At 46.8% G+C, this 15227-nt stretch overlaps 1 protein-coding gene across 6 annotated transcripts in view; it reads right to left on the reverse strand.

The window, feature by feature from the left end:
* Positions 1–14960, reverse strand: part of STOX1 (storkhead box 1) — a 60882-nt gene extending 45922 nt beyond the window's left edge. Inside the window, exons 1-2 of one of the 6 annotated variants that reach the window (XM_049855170.1) lie at positions 14534–14604; positions 1268–1363 (exon numbers count right to left, since the gene is read on the reverse strand). Coding sequence is in view for 2 of the 6 variants with exons in the window: in XM_049855165.1 (XP_049711122.1) it covers positions 14534–14852 (319 nt within the window). In the remaining 4 variants the exon portion in view is untranslated. Of the gene's footprint in view, positions 1–1234; positions 6839–11016; positions 14030–14533 lie in introns of those variants that run through there. The other 5 variants (XM_049855165.1, XM_049855167.1, XM_049855171.1 and 2 more) reach the window with 5 other exon arrangements.
* Between the last annotated feature and the right edge of the window lie 267 nt (positions 14961–15227).

A 15227-nucleotide genomic window follows, 5' to 3' on the forward strand; every position in this document is an offset into this window, starting at 1 on the left:
GGTTTTGGTAACTTTTACACTGTCTGTTTTTTTTGGTCCTTACTCTGGTCTGGGTTTTTGGGTCCTTACTCCACTGTCACTTGATACTCTGAGACCACGGCCCACTTTGATGTTTTGACCAGCTCCTGCCATAGCAAGATGCTCAGAGCCAACTCAGGGTTTCCCAAGCGTGCCTCCAACACCTCTCCAACAAGAAGTTCACCAAAAGGAGCTTCCAGGTTAGGTTCCTGCCTCCTGGACATAGACAATTAGCATACCAAGGTCTCCCAGAAGTCTTTGCGGTAATGGAACCTATTTAAACGTAATTCGCACACTCATTTCGTAGGAAATTTTCTTTCATGTAGTACTGATTTACATTCCACATTGCAAAGCTGTTAATGCCTTTACGTTTATACTGTTCCTTTTGTTTTAATGATTTTTTTTAGAAGCCTTTGGTGTCTAAGAAAAAGTGATACATGTTGTCATGGATTGAATTATGTCCCCCCGCAAAAATATGTCTATCAGTTGGGCTGGGCTATGATTCCCTGTATTGTGTGATTCTCCTGTGTGTTGTAAATCCTGCCTCTATGATGTTAATGAGGGAGGATGGGTAGCAGTTGTGTTAATGAGGCAGTACTCAACCTACAGAACTGGATTGTGTCTTGAGGCAATCTCTTGAGATATAAAAGAAAGACGGGAGCAGAGACTGGGGAACCTCATACTACCAAGAAAGCAGTGCCAGGAGCACAGCACGTCCCCTGGACCTGGGGTTCCTGCGCAAAGAAGCTCCTAGTCTTGGGGAAGACTGATGAGAAGGCCAACAGAGAGAGAAAACCTTCCCCTGGAGCTGACACCCTGAATTTGGACTTTTAGCCTACTTCACTGTAAAGAAATAAATTCCTCTTTGTTAAAGGCATCCACTTGTGGTATTTTTGTTACAGCAGCAGTAGATGACAAAGACACATGTAATATGCTAACATTTTTGTAAAAATGGGGGAGGATCTATCTGTACACATAGCTTATACATAAAAAAATAGTGCATAAAAACTATCTCTGGGAGAACACAGGAACTGGCTGGCCCCAGCAGCTGTTTCCAGAGAAGGCAAAGGGGTGGCTGGGGACAGGAGAAGGAGAGAACCATGGGCACGTGTTACCTAAGCAACACATTAAATTAAAAGCAAGTTAAAATAACAGGTACTAAAAAAGAAATACGCATGCTTTAAAAATATAAAAACATTCACAAGTGCATACGCACGTGACACACAGACAGCCCCACCAAAATCCGCACCAGAGGAAACTTGACTGCTGTTAGTATCTGGTGTTTGTGCTTCATACTTTTCAAAGTGGTTTCACAGATAATGTCTCACTCGAGCCTGGTACCCACCTGTGAAGAAGAAAGGGCAAGTGGAAGGGTCTCCGACAGATGAAGCAAGCGAAGCCTCAAGAGAACTGGATGAGTAGCTGGTCACTCAGCTGATTAGTGACAGAGGATTCGATCCCGGGTGCCCTCCATGGCCCCTTGGGCTTCTTCTATGGCCAGCCTTAAGCAGATGAGAAACTGCCATTTAACAAGCACCAAGGCATTTTTAAGCTGCTGGGAGCCCACGGGGGCTTACCTAACTCCTCAAAGGCACCTCTGCTGCAACAACAATCGTGATGGAAGACAGTAAGGCCGGGGAGTATCTACTATGTATCATGTAAACAAAATTATGAATGTAATCACATACACCTGTGTGCACTCTGCTGCTTAAAACTCTTCAATGCCTCAGGCTCAAACCCATGCCATTAGCAGAGTCATCAAGGTCTGTCACAAGCCAGCCTCTGTCCAGGCCCTTTGTGCCATGACCACCTCCCGCTCCGTGCTCTGGCTGTGCTGAGCTGCTCACAGTTCCCACGTGGGTCATGCTCTGGAGCACATGCCACCCTCTCTCCCTTTCTCCGGCTTAAAATGTGCTTCTAACCAAGCTAACACCTACTCATCCTTTGCATCTGAGTTTAGGAATCACTTCCTCCACGAAGCCTTCCCTGAACACACATGCACACAGGCATGCACACACGGAATCTATGACTCTGTCACTTAGTCATCCATTTGAACTCCTTGGGGCCAGGGCATAAGCCTTTTGCCCCTTTGTATCTACCAGAACAGGGCCAGGCACAGGTAAATGCTCAATGCATATCTGAAAAATGATTGTGGGAGCAAGAGAAGCCCAACACAGTGTGGTTGCTCCAACAGCTGTGGACTTCTGACATCTCATGAAGGGAGAAATGGTCTCAGAGAATCAAGATGTCTGGGCAGGTCTAAGGGGAAGGCACAGCTTCCCTGCTTGTGGAAAACATCTTAAGCACTTCAGTGTGAACTTTTATCTATTCTTCCCTGGAGCCTCATGACACCAGCAATTGGGAAGGTGGCCCTGCTGAGGTCAGTGCCAAGCCAGGAGCTGGGAAGCCTCAGCTGCTCACAGCTGAAGAACCAGAGACCCAGAGATGTGAGATGACTGACCCAAGGGCACCAGCCACTCAGCAGCAGGGCTGGCTCCAAAACTCCAGCATCGGTATCCCAGTTCAGGGCTCTTTGTAGAACACCAGCCACCCTCTATGATCTAGACTGGGGCACAGGACAACAAAGGCTGCGTTCCCTGGCCAGCACCAATGAATCTGGAACATAACAGGAAGGACAGGACAGACAGACAAAGGTCTTGAACATAAATACGTGCCTAGACCGGCAATAATGGGCACGGGCCCCAGTGGAGGTAGGCTGTCTGAGGAACATGTTTTTCTCCCTCCATGCTGGAAATTGTCAAGTGCTTGCTGTTTTCCTGATGCTGACTCTGCACCAGGCACAGCGTGAGCGCTCCTGGGGACCTTTATCTTCAAAACAACCTGTAAAGTAGCTATTAAGTCCTCATTTGCACCCACCAAGACACTGGTGCTGAGAGGGGTAAGTAACAGACTGAAGGTCACACAGTTAACAAGCAGCAGGGCCGGAGTTTGAACCTGAGCTCTCTTCACTGCACAGGGTGGTTCTGTGTGATCCGGGAACTTCACAGCTTCCACTGACTCCTCGGATCTCAGTTTTGCTGCCTGAATTTGAAAATAATTTTGCACTAGTGCTCTTCAGTAGTAACGCACATGAGACTCACAAGACTACTGCAAGGGCTCAAAGCACAGCACAGTGAGGGAAACCCAGAGGAGGAAGATGACCAAGTGTTAAAAAAAAAAAAAAAAGAAAAACCAGGCTGAAGCTGACCACCAAGCTTTCTGGGACATTCACTTCTCAGGCAGCAAAGCTAAGAATGGAAGTGTCCAAAACTCAAAGCTGATGTGAAATAATTTGCTTTTCCCTAAGTGCTAAAAAGTCTTTTTTACAAAAATCCAATTCGTCCAATTAAAACATTATTAAACACTGTATATTTAATATCACGTGATTTCTCTGGGAAGCAGGAAACTGAACTTGTTTTCCAGATGGGGAAACTAAGGTACAGAGAAGCTGACGCACTCAATTAATTGCCACACAGCAAGAAGAGAATGAGCGGAATCCAGACGCCCAGCCTTCCAGCTGAGACCACAGAGAGTCAGTTAGGGTTGGGCAGGCAGTGAAGTTCTCCACGCAGGCCCAGGTGGGCAGCTGGGAGCAGTGGGGAGCTCTGAGAAGACGGGCCTCCAGTGTAGCCCGAGGGCACTGCAGGGCTGTATTAAGGCAACACCAACGGCTGGAGAGGCAGGCAGCCTCTCACATGGCCATTCAGAGTAGTTTGGCACTGCCCTCTCTAGATCTCGGGGTCCTCTGGAAGTGGACGGAAAAGAACCCAGAAGGCAAAGCTGCTTTTTAATGGCACAGATCCAGAAGTGAGAGCCATCACTTTTGTTCACATTTCATCGACCAGGACTAGTCATAAGGCCCCTTCCACCTGTAAAGAAGGCTGAGGAATGTAGACCCTGAATAAGTGGCTGGTTGATTGTGACAAGGCTACACTATAAAGGAAGACCTTTGACGGAACCTTTCATGGAAGGCTGCAAGGCTTATGCCATAAGGGCCGAAAAGGTCCAGATCCTAGAAGTTTACACTCTAGTTTGAGAGATAAGGCAAAATTTCACAAAATGTTAAATGCTAACGCAACAGAAGTCCCAAATGGGCACAGCAGACAAATTTTCTGAGCTTTGGGTAGGGAGAAATCCCTGTAAGCAGGGTGAGCTGGAAGCAGGAGTGGATTAACCAGCAAAAAAAGGTATGCACAGGCTTACTGTGATCAAGGTACACACAGGCTTACAAAGAGCAAGGTATGCACGGGTTTACGGTGAGCAAGGTAGGCACAAGCTTACAGTAAGCAAGGTATGCAGAGGCTTGTGTTAACTGACTAAACTGTAGTGCACAATTTCAACTCATGTAAGCGCGTGTGTACCCTGTTTATTGGGTAATCCATCCCTGGCTGGAAGGCTTTCTGAGGTTATTTCTATCCAGGACCACAGAAGCAATACCAAGCCGAGCATCCTGCAGGGACGACAGAGGCATGTAAGCCTTGGCACAGCAAACTCTGCCAGGGAAGACGGATCAGGTGGCTCAGGAAGTACAAGCAGGTCACAGGGGGCACATGTGAAAACCACGTTGATAGGCAGGGAGAATCCAGTCACTCATTCACTTACCACGTGCCCAGCGCCACGCTGGACATCAGGGACACAGTCCCTGCCCTCGAGCTCTGACAGACACACGTAAGTACACTCCAGGTCTACTAACAGCATGCATGAGAACCCAGGAATCCAGAGAGAACCCACCTCGGGCGCCCAACAGATGGAACAGCCTGTGTGAGACCACAGCCTACTCGGGGAACAGCCCCCGGGTTGAGCTGAAGAAAAGTATGAAGGTCAGTTTTAGTGTGCCAACTTGGCTAGCTATTTTGTAGATGTGATTAGAGTCTACAATCAGTTGATTTTTAAGTAAGGTTATGGTAGATAATCTGGGTGGTCCTGATTCAATCAGTTGAAAGGCCTTAAGGGCCAAACTGAAGAAAAAAGAACACCACCTACGCATAGCCATTTCAACTTGTGCCTCAGCCTTCCAGCCTGCTCTTCCTGACAGCCTGACCTATACAGATTTTGGACTTGCCAGCCCCCGTAACTGTGTGAAGCCAATTCCTTACAATAAATCTCTTAATATCTCATACTGGCTGTTTCTCTGGCTGTACTCTGACACAGGAAGGAAAGCACCTCTCAGAAGATGGGGAGAAAGGGAGGCTCGGGCTGGGACTGGATTACAAAGAGCCTTGCAATGCATGTTAAAAGTCTCGACTTTTCCTGAAAAGCTAAGGGGAGCCGTGGAAGGGATTTAGCAGGCGAAGAGCAGATGTGACCTGCATTTTAGATGTCTGGCTGGCTGTAGAATGGAGAACGGACTGTGAGGGGTCAGACAGAGGTGACACTACCACCAAGGAGAAAGCTGGAGCCATAATTCAGATACGAAATGACGAGATCTTGGGTGGGCAAGGGCTGGGCAGTGAAAACGCAGAGAAAGTGATGAGTTCAGGAGACTCTGAGGAGATAAGCCTGATGGGACTTGGAGACCCACTGGCCTGGGGCCTTTCACCACCTGGAGAAGGCGGAGGCATCCAAGTTGATTTTCTAGTACTGGCTCTTTTCATCTCACTGGGCTTCAACATTACAAGGCAGCAACTAGAAGTGTCTTCTCCGACTTGCCAGCTGCTAAAGCAAACACAGAACTGTGGACACTTGCTAAGTACCCAGATGCTCCACACGGCTTGATAACAACATTATGCCTACAGGACATCCTGTTATGAGCCCTCTGGCTCTCTCAAACTGAGCCCCCCAGCTGCCCCCAAACGGAATAAGGTAAAAGGCAACATCTGGCAGCAAGGAAAAAGAAACAGAAAATACATGGCTGAAAAGATCCCGGGTGGGAAGGGAGGTGAGAGCAAGGGCATGGTCGGAACAGCTGTTTCTGCCATTTCTCAGGCCTTGGGGTGGACCAATAAATCTGACAGCCTCATGGGGAATGGCAATGCTGGGGCGCTGGCTGGAGAGGAAGACCAGAGCCTTTGGGGAAATGCTGGGAGGACTGGTGGTGAACAGAGAGGAAGGCAAGAAACCCAAGCAGCCTAGGACACATCCTTGATTCAGTTTCCTGTCTGCAAAATGGGTGGAATTATTCCAGTTTACCACCTAACAGAAGAAAAGGGGTCATCAAGCTAGGAAAGACCGGAGAGGCGCCAAGATCTATCAGGGAAGAAAAGATAGAATGGAGACATTTATTTTTGGTGACTGTCCAAATGATCTTGTCACAGCCATCAATTTCTCTAGATTCTAGACATTTCTCACCAACAGAACTATATTTTAAGAGGGAAAAAGATAGGAATCAATTCATTAATGGGTTTCACTTCCAATAATGGTGGACTGTATCCTATTAAGCCAACCTTCTTGCAAAGAGCAACTACAAACTTTGGACAAGATATGAAAGGCCATTACCCAAAGATGCTGAAGAGGGACCAAAACCAGGCAGAAATTGAAAGGGAAGTCTCTTTGTAAGGGAATAGCACTGGGTAAGTCTCCTATTTTTTTCTTTTACAGCTCTTCATCTAGCAGGAGCCAGGCTAGGAAAATAAAACTTCATAGAAATCCAGGGCCTAAAGGCTTAAAGAATCTAAGGACTGAGTTTAGAGTGACTGTGGCAGCTAGAAAGTAACAGGTAAAATGCTGGAAAGGATACAGCCACTGAGGTGGAACTCCAAGTTCTACATATATGCTCTGCCCAACTCTATGGCTGAGCCATGAACTATACACGCTTAGGGTACGAGCAGCCTATCTTAAGCTAGAAGAACTGAACGGTGATTTTAGCTGCCATTTACCGAAGGGAAAACAGAATTCAGAGTTTTGAATCCAGCCAAGTTAACTGCCTGATAAAGTAAATGAACAACAAACAAATAAAAAAAAATCAACACTATAGAGAGGGATTAACAATCCAGAGTCTCTACGATATATCATACACAATGTCAAGGACACAATCCATAGTTACTAGATAATACAGAAACAGGAGAATGTGACACATACCCAAGAAAGAAGGCAGCCAGTGAGGTGGACCCTGAGATGACCTAGATAGTGGAATTACAAGGATTTTAAAGCAGTTATTACAGCTATGAGGAGCCCTGGTGACAATGTGTTTAAGTGCTTGGCTGCTAACCAAAAGCTTGGTGGTCTGAACCCACCACCTGCTCCATGGGAGAAAGATGTGGTAGTTGGCTTTCATAAAGATTACAGCCTCGGAAACCCTAAGAGGCAGTTCTACTCTGTCCTGTAGAGTCACTATGAGTCAGAATCAACTTGACGGCAATGGGTTTGGTTTTTTTGGTTTATTATAACCATGCTCAAACACAAAAAGGAACATACGCGTAATAGAGAACAAACTGGAAATCTCATTAGAGAAACAGGAATTATAAAAAATAACCAAACGAGATCTACCCAGAATAAAGATATGTCCACACACAAACTTGCATACGAATGTTCACGGCAGCATTATTCAGAGTAGCCAAGATGTGGAAGCAAACCGAATGCCCATCCACTGATAAATGGATAAACAAAATGTAGTATAGCCATACGATGGAATATTACTCAGCCACAAAAAAAACTGAAGTACTAACACATGCTACAATATGGATGAACCTTAAAAACATTACGCTAAGTGAACGAAGCCAGACACAAAAATATGAAGTGTCCCCAAATTAGAAACAGAAAGTAGTTTAGTGGTTGCCAGCTGACTGGGGGAGGGGAGAAGAATAGGGAGAAACTGCTGGGGGCACAGGGTTTCTTTTTGGGGTGAAGAAATACTCTGGAATTAGATAGTGGTGATGGTTGCATGGAATCCCTGGGTGGTGCAAATAGTTAAGCACTGGACTACTAACTGGAAGGCTGATGGTTCAAACCTATCCAGAGACACCTCGAACGTAAGGCTTGGCGATCTGCTTCTGAAAGGTCACAGCCTTGAAAACCCTATGGAACAGTTCTACTCTGTACACATGGGGTCACCATGAGTTGGAATCAACTCTACGGCTACTAACAACAACAACAACGGTTGCGTACCCTAGTATATATACTAAAGGCCACTGAATTGTGCAGGTTAAATTGGTGAATTTTATGGTTAGTGAATAATATCATAATTTAAAAAAATTTTAAGGTCAAAAATGGGAGCTGGGTGATAGGTATAGTAAAATTCTGTATCACCTTTGCAATTTTTCTGTAAATCCAAAATTATTCCAAAATATTTAAAAATAATTTAAATAATTATTTTTTTTTAATTCCACTTATAATAGCATGAAAAAACATAGTGTTCTTAGGAATATAAATTTAACAAAAGATATGCAAGACCTATAATAACACTCCAAAGAGAAATTAAGAAGACTCAAATAAATGGAGAGATATACCACATTCATGGATTGCAAGACTCAATATTATTAAGATGTCAACTGCCCCCAAATTTAGGTGACAAATCATCCCAGTTTGCCCAGGACTGAGGGGTTGCCTGAGACACAAGACTATCAGCTCTAAAACTGAGGCAGTCTAAGGCAAACCAGGATAAGTGGGTCATCCAACCCCAATCAAAATCCCAGCAGGATTTTTTTTTAGAAATTGACAAACTGATTCTAATTATAGGGGAAAAACAAAGGACCTAGAGTAGCCATAATAATTTTGAAGAATGTTAGAGGACTCACAATATCAGATTTTAAGTCTTACTACATAGTAATAAATACAGTGAAGAAAGGGCAGACTCAAGATCAACAGAATAAAATAGAGTCCAGAAATCTATCCTCACATAGTCAACTGATTTTCAACAAAGATGCAAAGGCAATTCAATGAGAAAGGACAGTCTTTTCAATAAATAGTTCTTGAACACTGGATACCCATATATAAAAAAATGAATCTCAATCTCGTATCAGACACAAAAAAATTTACTCAAAATGGATTATAGACCTAAGTGTAAAACCATAAAACCAGGAAAAAAAATTTTTTTTTTAAACTTCCAGAAGAAAACAGTAGAGAAAATCTTCAGGTTAGGCAAAATTTCTTTATATAGGATACAATTTAAGTTATGAAGCAAAAAAAAAGGATAAATCAACCTTAATCAAAATTTAAAATTTCTCCTCAAAAGATACCACCAAAAAGTGAACAGGCAAGTCACAGGCTAGACCATATTACAAAACATATATCTGACAAGGGACTGGTATTCGGGATCTATAAAGAACTCTTACAATTCAACAATATAAAGCCAAACAGACCAGCTTAAAAAAAAAAGCCAAAGATTTGAACATAGACTTCACAAAGTCAATAAACACATGAAAAAGTGTTCAACACCATTAGTCATCAGAGAAGTGCAAATTAAAACTACAAGTTATCCCTACATCTCACCAGAATAGGTAAAATTAAAGACTGACATCAAATGTTGGCAATGATGTGGAGCAACCAAACTGTCTCATGTTGTTCATAGGAGTATAAAATGGTACAATCACTTTATAAAAAGGTTCCATAAAACTAAACATAAACCTACTCTATGAGCCAGTAATTAAGTATGCACCCAAGAGAACTAAAAGCCAATGTCTACAAAAAGATTTGTACATGAATACTCATAGAAGCTTTATTCATAACTGTAAACTGAAAACATCCTAGGGGTTCATTTAAAGGAAAATGGGTGAACTGCAGTATATTTATACAATGGAATACTACTAAGCAGTAAAAAAGCACAAGCTGGTAACGCAAAAGGGTGATCTCAAACATAAAGCTGACTGAAAGAATCCTCACACAGAAGAATACATACCGTATGATTCCATTTACGTGAAGTTCTCGAACAAGCAAAACTAACGTACAATGAAAAGAAAATTTAAACAGTAGCTACCTCTGGGGGTAGGGTAAGACTGACTAGAAAGGGGCATGAAGAGAACTTTCTGCAGTGATGGTAACGTTCTAAATCCTGATAGGAATTGGGATTACACACGTGTATGCATTTGAAAAATTCATCATATGGTACACTTAACCCATTAGCTACTTAACCCCTTAGCTACTAAATCCTACAAGATGCCCAACTACCTGCCATTCAAGGCAGAACTTCAGAAACAAGGCAGAACAGGAGTTAGGTCATTCCCTCTCCTCACAACCTCTACACAGGCCACCCCAGTCCCTAGGTCACAGGAGAAGTCAGAATAAAGTTTCAGAGATTTGTCCAAGTCTTGATCGGACACAAGGTAGTTTTGAACTCTTCCTCCTCTGACAAACCAGATCTCAGGATAGACTCTGAAATCAGTTATTTACACCTAGCATAAACTAGTGACTGGTCTCTACTCTCCTGGGGCACTTGCAATTTAGCCTTGATATCTGTGATTGGAAGACTATGCTCAGACATGTTTCAAGGAGCAGGCAGGAGAAGCAAGGGAAGAGGTGGGAAGAGCCTCCCATCACCTCCCCTTGGCCACCAAGACCTGCCTGATCTTCAGTACTCCCCAAAACACACACCAGAGAACTCTTGCCCATCTAACCCAAAGGCAGGATCTGGACGGCCCACACATGTCACTGCGGGACGGAGAAGCCTGTGTGTGAACCAGTCAGCTCCTAGAACATGGCCTCCTGCTCAGCTATGCGCTCGCTCTTGAACTGAATGCAGTAGAAATAGGCTGACTCCACTTTTTCCTTAAGTACATGCAACTCTCAATGAAAGATGCACTAAAACACACAATCACCTAGAACAAGGTCTGGCACATGAACGAATTCATGAAGCAAGCATTTAAAAAAAAAAAAAAAACAAAGGCATTTAGGGCATTTTTATTCAGAGACTGGATGGAAGGCCAGGCTGCAGGTGAGAGGTTAGTGACAGCTTAGCTACAGATTTCAGAAAAAGGGAACAAATTTCTTTGGCCAAGTGGCCTTCCCTCCCTCACCCCAGGAAGCCATTCTTTGGCCTCCCACTATTCACCTTTCACCTCCCCAGTAGGTGTAGTCTCAGGGTAACAACAGATTCATCCAAACAAATACAGGTGCCCCCATGGCTACCTCCTGCCACCTCCCGCAGTAGCTCAGGCCTGTTAACAGATGTCTCCCTCCAGCTTCCAGAGCAAATCCCTTTCATTTGTTAACGACAAAGAAAAAAGAAAAGAAAAGCTACTGGAAGATCTGAGCACAACAGTGAGTTCCTGGTTATCAAGTTAAAGATCCAGTGTCCTTTTTAAGGAAATGCCCTCTCCCTAAAATCTGCTGTTCTTGTCAGAGGAAAGTCAAAGTACAGAACCCAAAATCAAAAAACCCATTGCAGTCGAGTCCATTACTACTCACAGCGACCCTAAAACACAGAGCAGAACTATAGTTTCCAATGCTGTAATCTTTACAGAAGGAGTGCTGGTGGCGTAAACAGTTAAGAGTTTGGCTGCTAACCAAAAGGTTGGCAGTTTGAAACCACCAGGCACTCCTTGGAAACTCTATGGGAGCAGTTCTACTATGTCCTGGAGGGTCGCTATGAGTCAGAATCAAAATCTTTACAGAAGCAAATCACCAGGTCTTTTGTCCTGCAGAACGGCTGGTGGGTTTGGGCAGCTGGGTATTAACCATTGAGCCACCAGGGCTCCTCACAGAAGGTGAAGAGGAACTAAATGTGGAGGAGAAAACATAAACCATAGCAGGGCCTTAAACTGCCCACACGTTCAGGTCTGCACCCAAGACTCAGGTCGCTCCTGTCTGCTTAGCCCGGGTGCTCACTCCTCATGCTCTATGAGGCCCCATGAGCATGAGGTCCAGAAGCCTGGGAGAAGGGCCCAGGAAAGCACAGTTGAGCTTACAAAGCTGAAGCCATGCCTCTTTCTCTCCCTGTGCCCAAATACATCCAAGCGGGAGTAAATCAGCCTTTGAAAAAAAACCTGACAGCAAAGAAACCAACTTGATCCTTTGATCCCTTTTCTAATATTTTGCTCCTCCCCACAATAACAGTGAGAACAGAGCAAGAACCTTGCAACAGTCCACAGCAGCTCTGTTCTCACCCTCCTGCGGCCCATTTGAGTTTCTGGAAGCCAGAACTGCCCAAGTCAGGAAAGTAAGCCAAATGAAAACTTCCTGTGGGAAAGGGTAGCTCCTTCTGCCTTCACCACCCTCTGGGATTCTGCTGTGACCCTGGTGCCTCACCTCTTAATCTGACCCAGTGATCCCAAGTTAGACTAAAACCAAAAAACCCCAAACCCATTGCCGTCAAGTCGGTTCCGACTCATAGCAACCCTATAGGACAGAACAGAACCGCCCCACAATGTTTTCAAGGAGTGCCTGGTGGTCTAGAACTCCTGATCTTTCAGTTAGCAGCCATTGCACTTAACCACTACACCACCAGGGTTTCCCCAAGTTAGACTAAACCAAAAAAAACCAAACCCACTGCTGTCGAGTCGATTCCAACTCATACCGACCCTACAGGACAGAGTAGAACTGTTCCATAGAGTTTCCAAGGAGCGCCTGGTGGATTTGAACTGCTGACCTTTTGGTTACCAGCCGTAGCACTTAACCACTACATCACCAGGGTTTCCCCAAGTTAGACTAGTATTTAGCAATTCTGTTTAAAAAAAAAAAAAGCTCCCTCCCGCCATGTGCCTGCACTGCTGGACATGAAATTAAGATCTTTTCCCATTTCACTCCTCAAAATGTTCTAATAAGTAGTTTTGTCCAAACTCCAGCTGAATGTCCAAATTATCCAAACTCCTTTAAAAATGTCAAAAGCATTCCTGCCAAGAGACCCAAGTCAGGGGCGATGTCCCAAGTCAGAGGCGATGACCCAGTGTAAAGGCCACTGTGTTACACTCCAGACCGTACAGTGCCCCCCACATCCCGGGCCCATGCCATGAGGCAGTACCAGTGTTAACTAGCAGCACCTGCTGGATGTGCTCTGTCCACTGCATCTTTCAGAGGGCAGCAAACAGGGCCAACCCAGAAACCAGCACTGACGACTGCTTTGCTGGATCCCATGTAATGGCGTTATGGCTGCCTCTGAATTAGTACAAGCCCTCTCGTATTTCACCCCCAGGTCTGGACCCCCACTCTGTCCCACCCTCTCTCTCCAACGCACTCTATGCTCACCTTTGAAAGGGGGTTGGGGAATCAGAGAATGTAGCCACTAATTCAAACCAGAAAAACCGAGACTGAAAAGGGTTCTGTCTGAAAGACCCCTTCCCCCTGTGGGGATTTTGGTTTGGCTACCTGGCTCACTGCTCTCGGAGCCAGAAACCTATTTTCTTCACTTGTGCAGGTAAAAGTCGTAATGAAATGTGTGTATGTGGCTTTGCAATTAACTCTTTTTTTGCTCTTCAGGAAAGAAAAAGGAAAAAAGACAAAAAATAGACCAAATAGGAGTGCACAGAGGTGAGCAACCGAGGTTTAAACTCACCGATCAGCACTGTCTGGGATGTAGAGACACCGTCTGGGAGCAGATGATAGACAATTATCAGGTGCCTCTGGTTGCCCTGGCCCTGAGGACTGAAACAAACGTTTTTGTTTGTTTTTATTTGCTACCTCTCCTCAGATGGAAGAGGGAGGTGATTTATGGACTAAGACAAGAGAGGGGATCCTTACCAGGAGTCAAAAGTCAGGACTGGGACAACTGGTGACTTGTCAACAGCACACCATCAAATGGCCCGTCCCAACCCCACAGAAGGGCAGACAGACAGAACCAGGCGGTTACAGAGAGCTAAAATTCCCGCCAGAATTTAGTGGCCGGCATCAGAGACCTCTCACTGGAGCAGTGGGTTCCCAAATAAGAAGCTATTTTCCAAACGGGCTCTCTGAGAAGATGGCGAAGGCAGAATTCTCTCTATCTGTAGCTGATGGGATGGGTGGTGTCCGAGGCCCGAGGCGCCCCTTGTCAATTCTTTTTCTCAAGCAGTTAGCCACCCCAAACTTCCCCCGAGGCTCTGTTCCCAGACCCCACACACCACCTAAGACAGCATAACATGAAAACTACAGTTTCTTTGCTCCAAGTCTATAACTAAAAGAAAAAAAGCAGCCAGTTAAGAATCGGCGGGTTTTACCCTTCTCAAGAGCTCCCACGGAGCTGAGCTCGGGGCCTCTGTCTCTTGCTCGCAGCTCGTACTCCCCACCCCCCACCCGCCCCCCCGGCCCGGACCCAAAGACTTTTTTTTCCAGAGCATCATTTTCTTGAGTAGAAAGTTCCTTTCTTCCGCCAAGAACCTGTGCGCCTAGCAAGCTGAAGAGTTGAGGAATGGAGGCATGCTGGAGGGGTACAACTTGGAGGTAAAAGCAGTAATGAAACGTGTGCATACGGCTTTGCAATTAACTCTTTTTTCGCTCTCCGACGAAGAAAAAAGAAAACAAATCTTAGGGGCTGGGACTTAGGTGTCCAATCGGGACGGACTGTCTCCAGGGCGTATCGGGAGGCCAGCACCTCCTCCTCCAGCCACCCGGCCTGGCCTCCCGCCCACCTTTGGCGTCCTCCCTTGCCCCGACAGGCTCCCTCGGAGTTGGGCAGGGGACTGAGTCCCGGCAGCTCTGGCGGGGTCCCCCCACCTCCGGGCCCCGCACTCACCCACCGCCTTGATGCGGAATCCACGCGGAGGGCGCAGAGCCCGGCGCCGCCAAGCGTCGCGCAACACCTGCAGGCTAGCGGGGGGCGCGTGCACCAGCAGCACCCCGCGCTGCAACCAGCCCTGGAACGCCAGCCGCGAGGCGGCGCGCGCCAGTCGCGCGTTCCAGAAGCAGCGCGCGTTGGCGCGGCAAAAGGCGCGGAATACCGCGCGCCCGCTGGGCTCCTCGGTGTCGCCAGCCTCCGTCGCCCCTTCCTGCGGCTCCTGCCTGCACAGCACCAGCGCCAACGAGCCAGGAGCCAGCTGCATGGGCCGAGCCATGCTGCCGCTGGTGGCCGGGGGCCCACAGCCTAACGCATCCTTGGCGAAGCGGCCGCGGTGCACTGGGCGCGCGGGCGCCGCTGGCCCGGCGGGAGGGATCGGCTTACTGCGCGCGGCGCCGGCTGCCGGGGGAACAGGGCTCCAGGGGGCGGGGCCGACTGCGCCTCGCCGGGCCAGTGGTTGGGGCGGGACGCGCAGCCGGGTGGCGGCCGCTGCCTTCGCGGCCGGGCACCGTACGGGGTTTCGAAGTGCTCAGTTACCGGCTTCGTTCTCCACACCCCAGCCAGGACTCTGCCCCCCGCCCCGGCGACCTTCTGCGTGTTCCTCCCTCTCCAGTTGCCCGGGGCTCCTTCCCGTCCACCGACAGGCACACCC

This window comes from Elephas maximus, chromosome 16 (genome assembly GCF_024166365.1).
Source record: "Elephas maximus indicus isolate mEleMax1 chromosome 16, mEleMax1 primary haplotype, whole genome shotgun sequence".
In the NCBI taxonomy this organism is placed as follows: Eukaryota; Metazoa; Chordata; class Mammalia; order Proboscidea; family Elephantidae; genus Elephas; species Elephas maximus.